This window comes from Microchirus variegatus (assembly GCF_963457635.1).
Source record: "Microchirus variegatus genome assembly, chromosome: 10".
Lineage (NCBI taxonomy): Eukaryota > Metazoa > Chordata > Actinopteri > Pleuronectiformes > Soleidae > Microchirus > Microchirus variegatus.
Window position 1 is genome coordinate 25,640,807 of NC_139811.1, and position 15,528 is coordinate 25,656,334.

At 41.3% G+C, this 15,528-nt stretch overlaps 1 protein-coding gene across 1 annotated transcript; it reads left to right on the forward strand.

The window, feature by feature from the left end:
- Positions 1-10,034: 10,034 nt before the first annotated feature.
- On the forward strand, positions 10,035-11,150 carry s1pr2 (sphingosine-1-phosphate receptor 2; the record flags this gene model as incomplete). The annotated part of the gene is made up of 1 exon (XM_083895982.1): positions 10,035-11,150. The coding sequence occupies one exon, from the start codon at positions 10,035-10,037 to the stop codon at positions 11,148-11,150; it is 1,116 nt and encodes a 371-aa protein (XP_083752108.1).
- Between the last annotated feature and the right edge of the window lie 4,378 nt (positions 11,151-15,528).

The window sequence follows — 15,528 nt, forward strand, 5'->3', positions numbered from 1 at the left end:
TGTGCTTTCCCTCTTCACCTTGAACCAGACGCTGAAAACATGAGGAAAAACAGATTTTAGTCGTCATAAAATCCGCGCCAGCTTAAGTAGACGCTATCATAGGAATGTGTTTTTGCTGCTTTATCTCGCTTTAAGATAGCCTTTTACAGAAGAAAACTGTAACAGTCATGTATCCACTGCTGCCTCTATTAGTTTGTTCAAATGTGTTGTTTTGTGACTTTGCTGCTTGAAATCCTTCATTTGGATTTAACTAAGTTAACAAGTCTGTCTAACAGTGAGATATAGTAGCAAACATATACTTTGGATGGTAGAAAATGCGTGTAGAGTACATTTTATGAGGTGCAACTGTTGTGAAATGGTTAAAATCTGTATTTCCTGGACTTGCTACGACTGCATGGGCCAATTCTAATTCCTATCTTAACCCTCAATCTTAACCCTCAAGCTCAACCCTTAATCTTAACTGGCCCTCAAAACCAAGTGTTGAGGGTTATTTTGTCACTTAGAAATGGGACACACTTAAATGCAGATACGTCTTCAGACTGTAGGGGGCAGAGTAACGCGGAAGCTGCGTCCAGTCTGTCAACTCCAAAAAAGAAGAAGAAGAACACATTTAGTCACGATTATTTATTTATTATTTTATTTCAGTCAAGTTATTAGGTTGTCAGTTAGTTATAAGATGATACTCATACAAATACCACAACCACAGACATATTCAGCTGACAGTTACCACACACCACGGCTTATTGAAGGGTAAACCATAGCAAACGATCGCTTGTCCGCACCGACCGGCTATTGACAAAAGATCGTAAAATAAAAATAAATGTTACGCAACAATGACGTCAGTAATCCATAATATGGGCCTAAACTAAGATAATACAATGGTTTTTTTATCATTTTTATATCTCTATTAACAAAGAAAATGCTTAATTTGTATCGCACTCGCTTCGCTGCTTTCGACGCCGTCTTTCTTATGTGAAAACACGCAATGCATTCTGGGTAGCCCTTGCTCCCAAGGGTGGTCTCAGAAAATCTCAATATTGAGGGCGATACAGCCCTTAAACTTGGCCCTCAACTTAAAGGTCACATAGAGTGGCCCTGTTGCACATATATGTGAGTTATGGAGGTCTACTTACATATATTAAGTTGTTTTTATGGTCAAAATCCTCCTAGTTGATGTAAACGAGCCGATTGAAATCTGTCCTTTTCGAAGCGCTTGTCAGTCGCGCTATTTCCAGGAGTCCCTTTATGACTTTAAACCGGAGTCAGACCCAGAGTCAGAAGACACTGTTGCTCGTGAAACACCTCCACAACGGACGTTATTCTTCTTCTGCGGTTCAATGTACGCAACCGGATGTGCCCGGACTACCGCCCGGAGCAGGACAATCGGTTGTTCAGGAGAACTGCTGCTTACGTAACTATAACGGGATTTTCAGTGATCTCGTTGAGCCCCGAGATTACAATAAAACACAACGTTCTCAGCAATGGCTGAACTGTTTGTTTCGAACCGTCAGGCTTCATAAACAAGGTAATGACGCAGATACACACCAAAAAAACAGCGATAATAGGAACTTCCGGTCTAGTTCCGCTTTAATTTTTCTGAGAATCGGGACAGCACTTGCACTAGAGGGAGCGCACATTTTTGAGATTGAGGGTTAAGATTGAGGGTTAAGCAAGGAATTGGAATTCACCCTATACCTCATACAGTCACATTACTATAAAAAAAATAAACTCAAAGTTATGTTTTAGTTATGGAAATGTATCAGAAGTGCAAACATGTATGAACTGCAAAATCGCAGTCACAGTGGTTGTAATTTATTCTGTTGACACACTGATCTTGTTTCACCATTGTGTTGGTTATGGTTGTGTGGCAGCACCCCCCACCACCCTGAAGTGTGACAGTGACACATATTATACGTCGGGCACAGCTCTGACATTGCACGGCACATCATGCACAGCGGCGTGCGCCGACAACAGGTGGAGGGGGGCGGGGGTGGCGAGACGAGACATCGCTGTAGGCAAACCAGCCCGTCAGGTTTCCCTCTCACTCAGTGAAATCCCCAGATGACAGGACTCCGCCATGTGTCCTGAGTGTTGTCTACACAACAAGTGGAAAAGAGTGAGGGCGAGTGAGAGAGCTGTCTCGACACAAAGAGGGCAGGGCCAAGTGAAAGTGACAGGATGAAACCAGAGTTCACAGTGGAATGACACCCGGTCCCGACACCCAACGCCCTGATAATGTTCTGGCCCTGTGAGTGCTAACAAGTCATTACCCCGTGATTACATGGGTGCAGACACACCCAACCCTTTATTTTCAGCCCACACCTGTAATTTATTTTTTATTTTTGCTGCATCTTTGTCTTTCACAGACACATAAAAAAACCTGCCAGACTCTTTTCACCCTCTTACAACCCTAATGATATTCAGGCCGCCTGGATTTATTTAGACATTTATGGCTGTAGAATTGTCAAAAATGATCAGTGAGTGTTTCTGCCCCACTTTTTTTCCAAGATGACTTCAACTTTCAAAGCCATTTAGAGTCTAAACGTGCTGTGTGTGTTAAGATATGACGTATTTATAGTTTGGCAGCGACGTTGTCGGCGGTGATCAGCTCCTCCTCTGTGGACGCTCGGTGCTCACTGTGAGCCGGCACAGGAAAGCTGACATCACCGGACATCATTGGACAGTGCAAAGCCCTGTTTCTCTGCTTTCCGGTAGTTTTGGCACTTTCTAGATGTCACAAATTGTCTAGGAGTTACGGTAATAAGAAAGTGTGCAGGTCAAATCCTGTCAGCGAGGAAAGAAGGTTATTGTGGTTTTTTTTGAGTCAGTTTCAGTTCTTAAATATTATCCAATAGTGTGACCAGTGCGTATGATTTAGTGGCATCTTGGGGTGAAGTTGCATATTGCAGCCAAATCAATCTTGGTACAACATGGAAGAGGAAAGCTTGATTTAACTTATCAGTTGATTTAACTGTATTTAACGTGTGTCTCAGAGCCCCAATGACTTCTGCTCATTTGACCTTTTATGATGCAATGTTTTTTTGTTGTTGTTTTTTTTAACCTTTATTTATTTAAGCAGAGAAGTCAACTGAGAACAAATTCCCGCTTTCAATGATGACCTCCCTGCCCAAGAGAAGAGGCCTCATAAAAACCTCATAAACACAGGGCGCACAAACAAACGAAAAGGGACACATCAACAAACAAAAAAAACATTAACCCATGTGTTTGTGTAGCGGTGTTAAGATTTCACACCTCTTACTAAATCTCGTGCTTAGTTTTTATACATACATATACATATATATATATATATAAACTCCAGGGTGAAGGCATATATATATATATCTTGACCCTGGAGTTTTGTCCAATTTTAGGCCTTCTTTCTCATCTACCTTTTCTTTCTAAAACTTGTATTAATCCCCTTAGACTACTTCCTAGAAACGTTCCTATAGGAGTGAGGGTTGCGAACCTAATCCAAGTTTCCTTTCTACTTGGGCTGAGTTACACAGCTACTGGCATTCAGATCACGGTATATATACATATATACATATATATCATATATGTATATATATGTATATTTGTCACAGTGACATCATGCATGCATCAGCTCTTGTGGTTGGTAACAAAGAAAAAATAAAATGTGTTTTTCTCTCAGCTGGCTCGAGGCTGCGGAGGTGCAGACCCTGGTCTGTATCGGCTGGGTTTTCCATTAAAGTAAAATAGGCTTCTATAATTTAACCTAACATAATTACACCGGTGCAGCTGGCACATGTGCGCAGGCTCAAGTTCCCCATTTGTGTCTAATAATGGAGCTAAAACGGACAGCAGTGAGACAAGCCCTCCCGTTCTGCCGGGACAGCTCTGGACCGTAAAAAAAAATACGGTGGACGTCTGCTCTGACGCAGAGAGATGCAGCCTTTAAATGGACGTGTGCTGTCATCACAATGAAGGCTGAAGGGCAGCGCTCTTCACATGTTGAACCAGACTATTGTTCTTTGTTCCTGCTTGAGGAAACAGTGCACTGGTTATTGCTTGCAGCCAGTGGCATCTGTATGAAGAGGGATGAAGCGGCGCCTTCGCTCGTTCCACCTCTGTCACAATAGGTGGCTTGTGTAAAGTTTGGTGTCTGTGTGTGTGTGTGTGTGTGTGTGTGTGTGTGTGTGTGTGTGTGTGTGTGTGTGTGTGTGTGTGTGTGTGTGTGTGTGTGTGTGTGTGTGTGTGTGTGTGTGTGTGTGCCCGCTTGTGTCTAATGTCCTCATCACAGTGACGTCTCAGATTCCTGCCTTTGTGTCCAGATGCCGTTCCACATGCATGCTCTTTCTGTGCCGCTTTGTCCCCCATCTGTCCATCTATCGGCCGCTCAGGTTTTGGACTGTAAAGCTGTAGTGTGTCATTTTAAACTTAAACTTGGAACAGATTCATGCAGTTTTTCATCAATCTATCCATCTGATTTGTGTGTTTGAGTGATTTGAGTGTCTAACCGCTGATGACGTCACAGAAAAATGATCTCATTTTCAAGACTTATTGGACCAAAACAAATAGAAATCTCATTCTTTTACTGTCTGAATTTACGTTAAGTATTATTTATTGTTACTTACTGGCTTTTATATACAATATTCATGCGTATTAGAGCCAAACTGAAAAAAATATATATATTTCGAGAATAAAGTCGTAATATTAGGAGAATAAAGCAAAATTTCAGATGATCAGATGATATGAGATGAGAAACATGGAGCGTTTCTGTGAAGTCACAAATAAAGAAATACTTCAGAAAGAAAGTCTGTTTTTTCGAAGACAGAGTCACACAGAAGTATTTTTTGGCCCTAATAAACAAAGACATAATTCTTCAATTGTGTACCAAACATTGTTCGCCAAAATGCCTTTTTGCTGATTTTTATTTACATTTTTACCGCCTGTGCATAGTGAAGCATGCGATACTGTGTGTATATATATAGGATTTTTTGGAATAGTCGTCGTCCCTAATTCTGGTTCATTTACATTGAACTGCATTTTACAATTCATCCTGATCAATTGGAATCTGATCTTAATCTGATGGTAGAGTGTCTGACCCTGCATTCACAAACCACATTTTGGTCAAATCTGATCTGTTTTGACAGAGATATTTCTTTGCATGTAGTAATTTTTCCCGTTACAAGAGAGTGGGATTTCTTGAAAATTTGATTGTGACGTCATCACTGGGTAGATTCTAGATTCAAAACCTCCTTCTGGAGGTAATAAGGTTATCATTTTTGTTCATGAAGACCAAACAGAGGCAGAATAAGTTTCACACTGCAGCTTTAATGTCGACGAGGTCTCCAGCCCCCACAAGTTTCCACTGAAGGTTTTCCAGTTTTGATGTTGCAGCAGCCAAACAGGCCAGTGTTGAATTACCTCTGGAACTGGTGTGCAGAGGGATCCTGTTACTTCAGACAGGTTTAAGGCATCAGCTCCACCTCTAATTAGATTTCCAGAGCCTCTAACTTTTGTCTTCAGCCCTGAAGCTGCAGCACAGTTTATTTTTATTTTGGTTTATCGGTGTTTAAAAAAGGGAACCACCGTATTCACAAGGTTTAATCTGATTTCTTTTGGAAACAGCGCTGTAAAACCTTACATCAGGATTCAATGACTAATGGTTTTCAAATTGAAAACCACTGTATTTACACAGCACATATCTGATTTATGATTTATCCTATGACTTGCCGATTTCTCTGTCAGGTATTATTTATTTTGTTGGTTTATTTAAAGTGATAGTTTGGAATTTTGGACATAAGACCTATTTTCCAACTCAGCCGGTGTGATGGAGACGTCTGGAGACGTTTTCAAGAAATTTCATTCAGTTCTTCTAGTTGCCGAGTTCGCAGGTGCTATGGCTAGCTCAAGTCAATGGTAACTGCTAGCATGGCATTAGAAACACTCATACCGACTCCACAGTGCACCCGAGGCAAATCTAATGAGCTAAGCTCTAACGGGACAAGTAAAGAGACTAGACCATTATCTGAGGCCAAGATAAGGTTGTTACTAACTTTAACTGGTGCTTTTTCTGTGCTATGATGTCATCTAAAGCCTGACTGAAAATCTTTAAATAGGCCATTAATGTCAAATATTCACATAATTGATTGGCAACTGCCTTTTCTAAGATTTTGGAAATGAAGTGAAGATCTGAGGTCGGTAATTAGGGAAAACATCTGGGTCAAGGGTCGCTTTTTTAAGGAGGGGTTTAATCACTGCTACCAAGTTTGGGGCACATATCTACATGCAAAAATTAAATACACATACACATATACATATTATCGGGAATAAAAACACTTACAATCAGTTAATCATGGTGAATTTCTGTCACCGTGTTAATCGCAAATGAAGAAAAACATCAATATTCAACGTATGTCACTTGAAAATCCTGTGGAAAAATCCTATTAAATCAAATTTTTCAGTCATTAATCCAAATTGTTTTGGTCAGTTGACCTAAATCTTGATCCAAGCATTTAACATCTTCCCAGGCCTACATGTATTAAGACTGGTTCAAACCAGACACTATGGCGTAAGAGATGCCGTGTCCTGAGCTGCAACAACATATTGTGTCACTTGGTCTGATGTCCTCTACTGCTCCCTACCACAACTCCAACACTTAAGCTTTTCAAATGACTGTCAGTCTGCTGGAAATCCACTCGTTTTGTTCAATTCATCACAGCCCTCAGCGTCTTTTAAGCGACGCTCTTGCTAACTCACTATGTCACATGTATACAGCATATCCACATATGATCGATGAAGTTTACACACTGTACCTTTAACGTAAGGATGACAATGTCAGTGCCTAAGCTGCGCCCGGAAGCACGATTGGCTCTGCGCAGGCTCCAGCCACCGTGCATGCGTCAAGCCCAATTTATACTCCTGCGTAAAGTGCTCTGCATAGGTTACGCAGAGCCCTCTGCGTCATCTCCGAATGCACGATATAAATTGTTTCCCGTGACTCCGCCAAGGGACAACAGAGACGGCAAGAGCTGCGATTGGTCCTCAGGACAGGCCGAGCTAAGCTGCTCTGTGGCGACTCACAGTGAGCACCGAGCGTCCACAGAGGAGGAGCTGATCACCGCCGACAACGTCGCTGCAAAACTATAAATACGTCATATCTTAACACGCACAGCACATGTTTACACTCTAAATGGCCAATTTCGTACCTCAAATTATCTTAAAACTGCGTTCCGGGACACAGAAAAGTGAGAAACGGCCACTGTTTCAACAACAACAGTCTTTCTCTCTCTTTCTCTCTCAGACGCCATTGCTCACTGTAGCCAGAAGCACAACAACCTTGCGCATCGACCCCTACTGATCGGGGGAGAAATTGCAGTGTGTATCAATCAATCAATCTTTATTTGTATAGCCCACAGTTTACAAAACATAGTTTGTCTCACGGGACTTCACAGGGTTGGACCAGGGTAAGGAAAAACTACCAGGGAAAAAAAAAACCTTAACAGGGAAAAGGGTAGAAACTTTAGGGAGAACCACAGGTGAGGGATCCACTCCCTGGACGGACAGTCCATGACGCAGAAGTATGAAGGCTCAAGGGGTCTCCATGGTTACGCAGTCAGATAATGCATTACGCAGTCGGAGAAGTATAATGTGGCCTTTACAGCAAAAACAAATCAGTTTCTTTCTATTTTAATGACTTTATTAACAAAATACCAACAATGCAATTCAGGTTTTTTGAGAAAAACAATAATAATATGAACAAATAGGCCAAAATTGAGTACATTCATTACAATGTTTTAATCGCTTTCTTACTTGACTGAGTGTTTTAATGGACGAAATGTGAATATGTGATTCTTCCAGGAATAAAATCAAGTTGATTAATTGGCAAATGACCCAGTCAACGTCAATTTAAATAAATATGTGAGATGGTGCCTCCGGGTGCATATCAGGCACAGGCAGACGTAGTGTGTGTTTGTTTGTGTATAAAAAAAAAAGTCAACCTGTCCAAGTGTCAGAGTCTTGTAGTAATCAGTGAATTCCCCTCCCTCTCTTCTCGAGTGCCTTGTTTGATTTGCTGTCAGCGTCTCTTCGCTTTGTCAGAAAAGTGTGTGGGGGGGGGGGGGGGGGGGGCGGAGTCAGGACCAAGAGATCTGCCTGATCCACGAGCTATGCTGAGGTTTTTCAAGAGGTGGCTCACTGGAGTGGAATGGATCGCTCCCCACAACAATGCCGTGTGTTGACAGCAGAGTGCTCGGACTGGGTTGCTGGAATGTTTCCCCGACAGACTGAAAGTGCAGCTCTTTGTCTGAGCGCCAGAAAGTCACGGCGACAGCACACAGAGCGTTTATTCTTCCACCTGAGGGTGACCTCTGACTGCTCACCTTGCAAAAGTTCATTCATCAAAAAAAAAAGACATCCAACTCCCCCGTAAACACCTGGATTATTACATTCCATCTGTTTTTCACTGTAACTGTTCCCAGTTTGGGTTTTCACATTTGTTTCAGTTTAATTTATGCTTTTCATGTGTCCACCCACAAAAAAAACATTTAATAATAATTTATCTGTTTTATTATCATTTCTCATTGTATTCATTTTCTTTATCATAATTTTTTCTGTCCAACGACAAGAGCAGTTCATGTGAAAACTGCTTTTTAGATATGAACTCAAGAAGGTGTCCGTATTATAAGAATAAGACTTTGTTTTAAATATAGTGCTTTTAAAGAATGCTCAAAAGTCATAAAATCAAACAGAGATAAGAAACACACAATTTCACCTCATTTTTTCCATTAAATCTTAAATGGAAAAACAAGAAAGTGGCACTGCGTAGCCTACACTTACACACATGCAGATGTCAATACATAAATGATCCCACAGAAAAATAATATGCAAAAAGATGCTCTCAGATATATACATAATACATAAATGACATTAATAAAACGTTAACACGGAAATGATTCACCAAGTTTCCACAAAAAAACTCCAAAATCCTTTGTATTATTCACAGTGTATGTTTGTAATAGAGCTGCTCAATTAATCCCAAAATAATGTCAATGGCAGTAAGGCAAAGTGTGATATCCAAATCGAAAGATTTGAAGCAGTTTTAAGTTAAAATATGTCAAAACTGTCAAAAATGACAAAACAACATTATTGTGAAAAAGTGAGGTGCTGCAAGAAATCACTGGCCCAAGAATCCTGCTCTTTTGATGGAAAAAATATGCCAAAAAATGTCAAATCATCATGATTTTAATATATATTTGTGAGACCTATGTTTAGGATGCAAAAATCATTAATGCCATCAAATCTGAATTATATTGCAGTGTATGTGTTTATGTGTATATGGAACTCTACCACGGTAGAGCTGTGCCTATCTCAGCTGACACAGGGCGATAGGCAGGGTCAGTCCATCACTGGCTTTGAAATGTTCTTCATTCAAAATTCATCTTCATTTTATTGTTTGTTTTTTACTCTCATTTAAAACAAAAACTCTTTATAGTGAATATTTCGAGCCAAACTGACTTCTACTTTGACTTTGTTTTGGGAGAATATAAAGTCCGCTCTGTAAACTGAAGAATACAGTCATCAGTTTGAGGCCCAGGTTGTTGGCGAGATGCTCTGTTTGGCTTCGGCATGTGTGTTGCTTTTCTAAAAAAATGTATGTTTGTTTATTGACCTCCGCCAAGGAGGTATATGTTTACGCCTGAGTTTTTTTTGTCTGTCTGTTAGCAACATTAGTCGAAAAGTCATAGACCGATTTGGATCGAAGTCATTAAAATTTGGGCATGATCCGTAGATGCTGTCATTATTTTTAACGCTATTTTGTAGGCACTGAGCTACCTTGGCGGAGGTCTGTGCTCTCCGAGTGCTTTTCTAGTTTCATTAGTGACAGAAAAAAAAAAGTGTGTAACTCAGGCCTTTCTCCTTTCTTTCCCTGTGTCTGCAGGTGACCCACAAAGAGCTGCTGAGACGTGACTGTGGGACAGGCCGTCTACCTCCCAGCCTGCACCACCTGCCTTCTGCCCTTAGTGGCGATGATTGTCAGCGCAGGCGCTCTCCACGACTCTGCTGTGTGAATGAATCTTTGCCGTAAAGCCACTGTGCTCTGCCAGCCCGTCACCATGAGGAGCAAGTATTCCCAGTACTACAATCAGACTCTGCTCCACTCCTACTATGCCTTTGCTAAGAACATGACCACGCAGGAGCTGGACAAGCTCATCGAGAACAAACGGCAGCTCACCACCCTCAACATTGTCATCGTGGTCCTCTGCACCATCATCATCCTGGAGAATCTGCTGGTCCTCATCGCCGTGTGCCGCAACAAGAAGTTCCACTCTGCCATGTTCTTCTTCATCGGCAACCTGGCGTTCTCGGACCTGCTGGCAGGCTCAGCCTACATCGCCAACATTTTCCTATCGGGGTCAAACACTTTCAAGCTGGTGCCCGTGCAGTGGTTCATCCGGGAGGGCACAGCGTTCATCGCGCTGGCGGCTTCTATCCTCAGTCTGCTGGCGATAGCGATCGAGCGCTACATCGCCATCACCAAGGTGAAGGTGTACGGCTCCACCAAGACATGTCGCATGTTCCTCCTCATCGGAGCCTGCTGGGTCACCTCCATCCTGCTCGGAGGTCTCCCCATCATCGGCTGGAACTGCATCAACGACCTGGCCGAGTGCTCGGCCGTGCTGCCGCTCTACGCCAAGAGGTACATCGTCTTCGTCGTCACCATCTTCAGCCTCATCCTGCTCTCCATCGTCATCCTCTACGTGAAGATCTACTTGATCGTGCGCTCCAGCCACCAGGAGGCAACCAACTCGCAGGCCTACGCGCTCCTGAAAACGGTCACAATCGTGCTGGGTGTCTTCATCATGTGCTGGCTGCCCGCGTTCATCATTCTCCTGCTGGACTCCTCCTGTGGCATACAGTTCTGCCACATCCTCTCCAAGGCAGACATCTTTTTTGGCTTTGCCACTCTGAATTCGGCGCTCAACCCGGTCATCTACACGCTGCGCAGCAAGGACATGAGGAAGGAGTTCCTGCGCGTGTTGTGCTGCTGGGGCGTGCTGCAGAGCGGGCGTCCCACTGACCGCTGCCTGGTCCCGCTAAAGAGCTCCAGCTCGTTGGATCAGTGCACGCACAAATACGAACACCAGAGCACACCCATCATGCAGGACTGTACCACCTGTGTCTAACATGGTGCGGACACTTCAGAGAGAGTGTGTGTGTGTGTGTGTGTGTATGACTGCAAAGTGTGTGTGTGATGAAACAGAGAGGTGTTTAAAACAGAAGAAGCAAGCATTCCATGGACTGAGAGGCCTGTCGAGGCCGGGGCACGGGGCTCTGCAGTGTTCTGACATGTTGTCTCTACAATCAAATCTGTGTGAAGTCACAATCAGCATTGAAACAATTCAACATGAAACACGTCGTATCCAGAGAGGGAAATCTTTTTCAAAAAACGGTGAGAACTTTCTGAAATGTGAAAAACAAAAATAGCTTTTTTTTTATTATGGGTTCTCCCATGACTTAATATGGAGTTGCATACCATTGTTTATGTATATGCCTGTCGTGTTGTTTTTGTACTTCTCTCTGTACACATGTTAATCCGTATTAAGAGCCAAAAAAAAAGGAAATATAGCCTGTATAACATTGCAGATGTGGTGAGTAACATGGAGGCTTTCAGGAAGTGCATCAGTGCAAAGCCTGCACAGTTGCACTTTGTGGATTATGTCAGCGATTGTTGTCCTTTTGTGAGGTTTTAGCCACACGACTCTCCTTGTCCGGTATACAAAGAATAAATAAAATGGTTGACAGACTTTAAAAAAAAATTCGTAAATCCAGTTTCAATTAACTTTATTCATTTCAGTGTCCCCAAGTTTGTCAACCATTTTGTTTTTACAGTCTATGTAAACAGGCCGAGAGTGATTCAGTAATCAACTACAGTCTACAGATCATACCATACCATTTTTTGTGTCTGATACCAGTCACTGCCAGTCACTCACTAAATACTGATATCAGGGTTCATTTACTTCTTTTAATCTACTCAACATTTTGGGTAAACATTTTCAAGACAGTATTGAACATAATAGTCAGACTTAACATTTTAAATACCATTTTAATGAATTAAACAGAAGACACATAAAGTTTTAGCTGGTCCAATTGTCTTCTTGCAGTCAGGTTAATTTCCTGCTCTCGTATTTATTCTCTGCACTAACCAGCTGCTTAAAACACAGACACACGCATGCGTGTTTTCTACTCTCAAGAATGACATGCAATTTTTTTTCATTATTTGATTCCATGAAAGCATGTGACGTTTGATAACCAGCCCTGAATATGACATTGGTGCTGATCTCCTTCCAACTTATGCTGCGTTCACACCATGGGTTCACTAGATGTTTCAATCCCTCCTTGTTTTGGTTTTGTTCCGGTACTTAAAGCAACTTCTGTCGTAGAGCTGTGGGTGCCCACGCAACAGAAATCCACATTAGTTTGTCCATTTTGAGCAAGACCGCGTCGCCTTTGTTCATCATTTTCAGCTCAAACTATGGAGCGAATTGGCACGTCATATCGTGCTGTTCGCACAATTCACGCCATGCGGCCCGGCCGACACAAAATGTATGTCTTCTCGCGTCCAGTGCATTGAATTTGTGAGTAAACCCGTCACGCGAAAAAACTGCATTGTGTTCTGGAGTAAACGCAGTATAAGCCATACACCGTTTTGGTGACATTTGACATCTTTATTTACAGCATAAGAACTGTACTCATGTATATATAGGTTTCATTTATATACGCGTACAGTGATGTTGGTCAATATCGGACTGATACCAACACTGAGTATCAAGTGCTGGTATCGTTCCAATGGTATAGTGTGGTCTAATGTAGTGAGTGTACTTGTTATCACGATTGTTGACATCCTCACCTTTTATTTGCAAGGGAAAAAAAAATCACTTGAGTGCAAGTTCTGTGTATTCTTGTGCATTTTTAAGTGGATTATACGTAAAATCCTGGTCCTTTCGTCATGGTTGTACAGCGTATATGTGCGTATGATGTAGACAAACACCACTGGCTCATCATTACTACACCGCAGCAGAACAGAGACCATACTCAGAAGATGAAAAATAATAATAATGATAATAACCAGGGCTATATATATCCCCTATATAACCTTGCTTTAACCATCTGTTAAATCTGCTTACATTTACTGCATGAACTCATTCATGAGCACTAACGTGTATGATATACTCCATTTGTCCTCACTCTCTGTCCCTCCCGCCCCGCTTTTACTGTTGTCTCTTGTATTTGAACCGTTTCCGTGGAGGAAAGCCCAATCAGAAAGCACGTTTTCCTGAAGTGAGTCGGCACTGATGATTACTTTGACAGCTGTCCAGCAGCTACCACTACTAAAGATAGTCGTAATAATAATAATAATAATAATAATAATAATAATAATGAAAATGGGACCAACGTCCTGACAGTGTTGTAGCAACGTAGCAGCGTTGTGCTGTTACTCTGACTGTGCCTTCCTCCTGTGGGATTCATAGGCTGAATGTATGTATGAAGTGTTTGGGGCAGGCGCTCCATTATTTTGACAGTATTATTTTTTTTTTTTTTTTGTCACTGACGATCAGAGAGTGGGATAAAAAAAAAAAAGTGTGGGTCACTCTCACTGTGAATTCTCAGACGGCACCATGAACAAAATCTAAAATAGTTGTGAACCTCCTGGTTTCATTTGCTCACCATACGCTGCGTGTAACTCAAAGGTGCCTTTCAAAATAAAAGAAGTTGTTCTTCGGGGAAGAGGAGAGGAGAGGGAGGGTGTGGAGAAAGAGGCCTTATCATCCTCATTTTCCTGACGACTTCCTCTGATGACAGGAAGTCCTGTTGTTCAGGGTTACACTAACCTTCTTCCTGTACACACGTTTAAATTCTTTTCTTTTGTTTTACATTTTGGGCCAAGTTTAAACAGTGAAAAGCACTTTGGCAGCTTCAGTGATGTTTGCTTCCCCCTGTTGTTGTTGTTGTTGTTGTTGTTGTTGTTGTTGTTGTTGTTGTTGTTGTTTCAGACGCAGAATAGTTTGAATCTTTGTAACTATCACTTCATTGAGTTCATTTTAAAAATGACAAATATATGAAAAACCATGTAAGTATGTACGTATGTATGTATGTATCTTTGTACAGTATGTATAATTTGTGTCGTATGAAATGTCTCGTGTGCAATAGCCTTGTGTGTCCATTAGCACGCTGCCTGTGTTAAACCGGTACAATCTGAAACACTAATGTTTGTTGGTACATCAAAGTTTTGTAATTGCATTCCCTTTTTTTTTATAAAATAAATGAAATACCGAAATAATCCAGTGTGTGGTGTCACGTCGCGACTGCAGGACAACTGAAGGACTATTTTACGCAATGTGCGAAATACCCATTAATAATCAGGGGGTCCCATCTCCCAATTGTTGCACAATACTGTGACACCACCCCAGGTGCCACCCTGCAGTATTGGCTATCTATCCTGACAGTTGTGGGCTTGTGTGGTGCCTTTTCCACAACACAATGTGGAAATGACCAATAAAATAATTGACATGTTGTCTGGTTATAAAGGATAAGAAAGCATGCAAAGTGCATTAAGTATGTAGATTATATGTCAAACGGAAATTACAAAAATCTTTAGGAAAAAAGAACACGTTTTCCAATTACACTGTAACATGGTTAGATCCCCCTCAAATTTAGCATTTGAGGCTTTCAGGGGGTCTTGAAAGTTAATCAGGGGGGTCTAGCCCCCCCCCCCACACCCCCCTGTATTTCGCACAGTGATTTTACGTCAGCTGTGAACTAATGTAGTCACAGCTGCTACAAAACGGGGCAGTGTATCAATAATATGTCAATATTTTAATGTAAGTTGTAATATTGTCATTGATTTTGGATATTTTTAGCATTTGTGACTGAGGCATTTAGTCAAATCAATGTACCATTGAAAATAGGAAAAGTGAGTAGCAAACTCCTCCTTGTTTTTAAATCAAATTATTTGTATTAAAAAAAAGATTTTTAAGGCAATTTCAGACAAGCTCATTGTAAATATCATCAACTTAGAAAAACTATAGAAATACACCTGATCGTCATCTAAAATCAAAGGTAGCAACTGTGTTTAAGTATTTAGTACAGATCATAAACATTTTCAGTGTGTATATATAATATATATATATATACTTACTGTATATAAACCTCTAAAAATGCAAACTCAGATGTATATTTGGATGTAGCAGCCTCAAAAGTTTGTGTTGTTCTCAATATGTGCACAGTTTGGAGTAATTCAGTTTAAGATGTTAGATCACCTTCACTTCTCAAAAGTTAAACTCTCCAGAATATTTCCAGACCCTACCTGTAACCTTAGCATTCTCATTCTGGCATTGTCCTAGCTTGTCCACTACAACAATTGAACAATTCCATGTTCAAAACTCTGGCAGACATCTTCCAATTGACAATCAAGCCAGATCCTATATTAAAGATAAGCTCCTAACTCCCTCACCTCATCTCAATTGAATGTATGCACACCATTTTATTTTTTATTTTACCCAT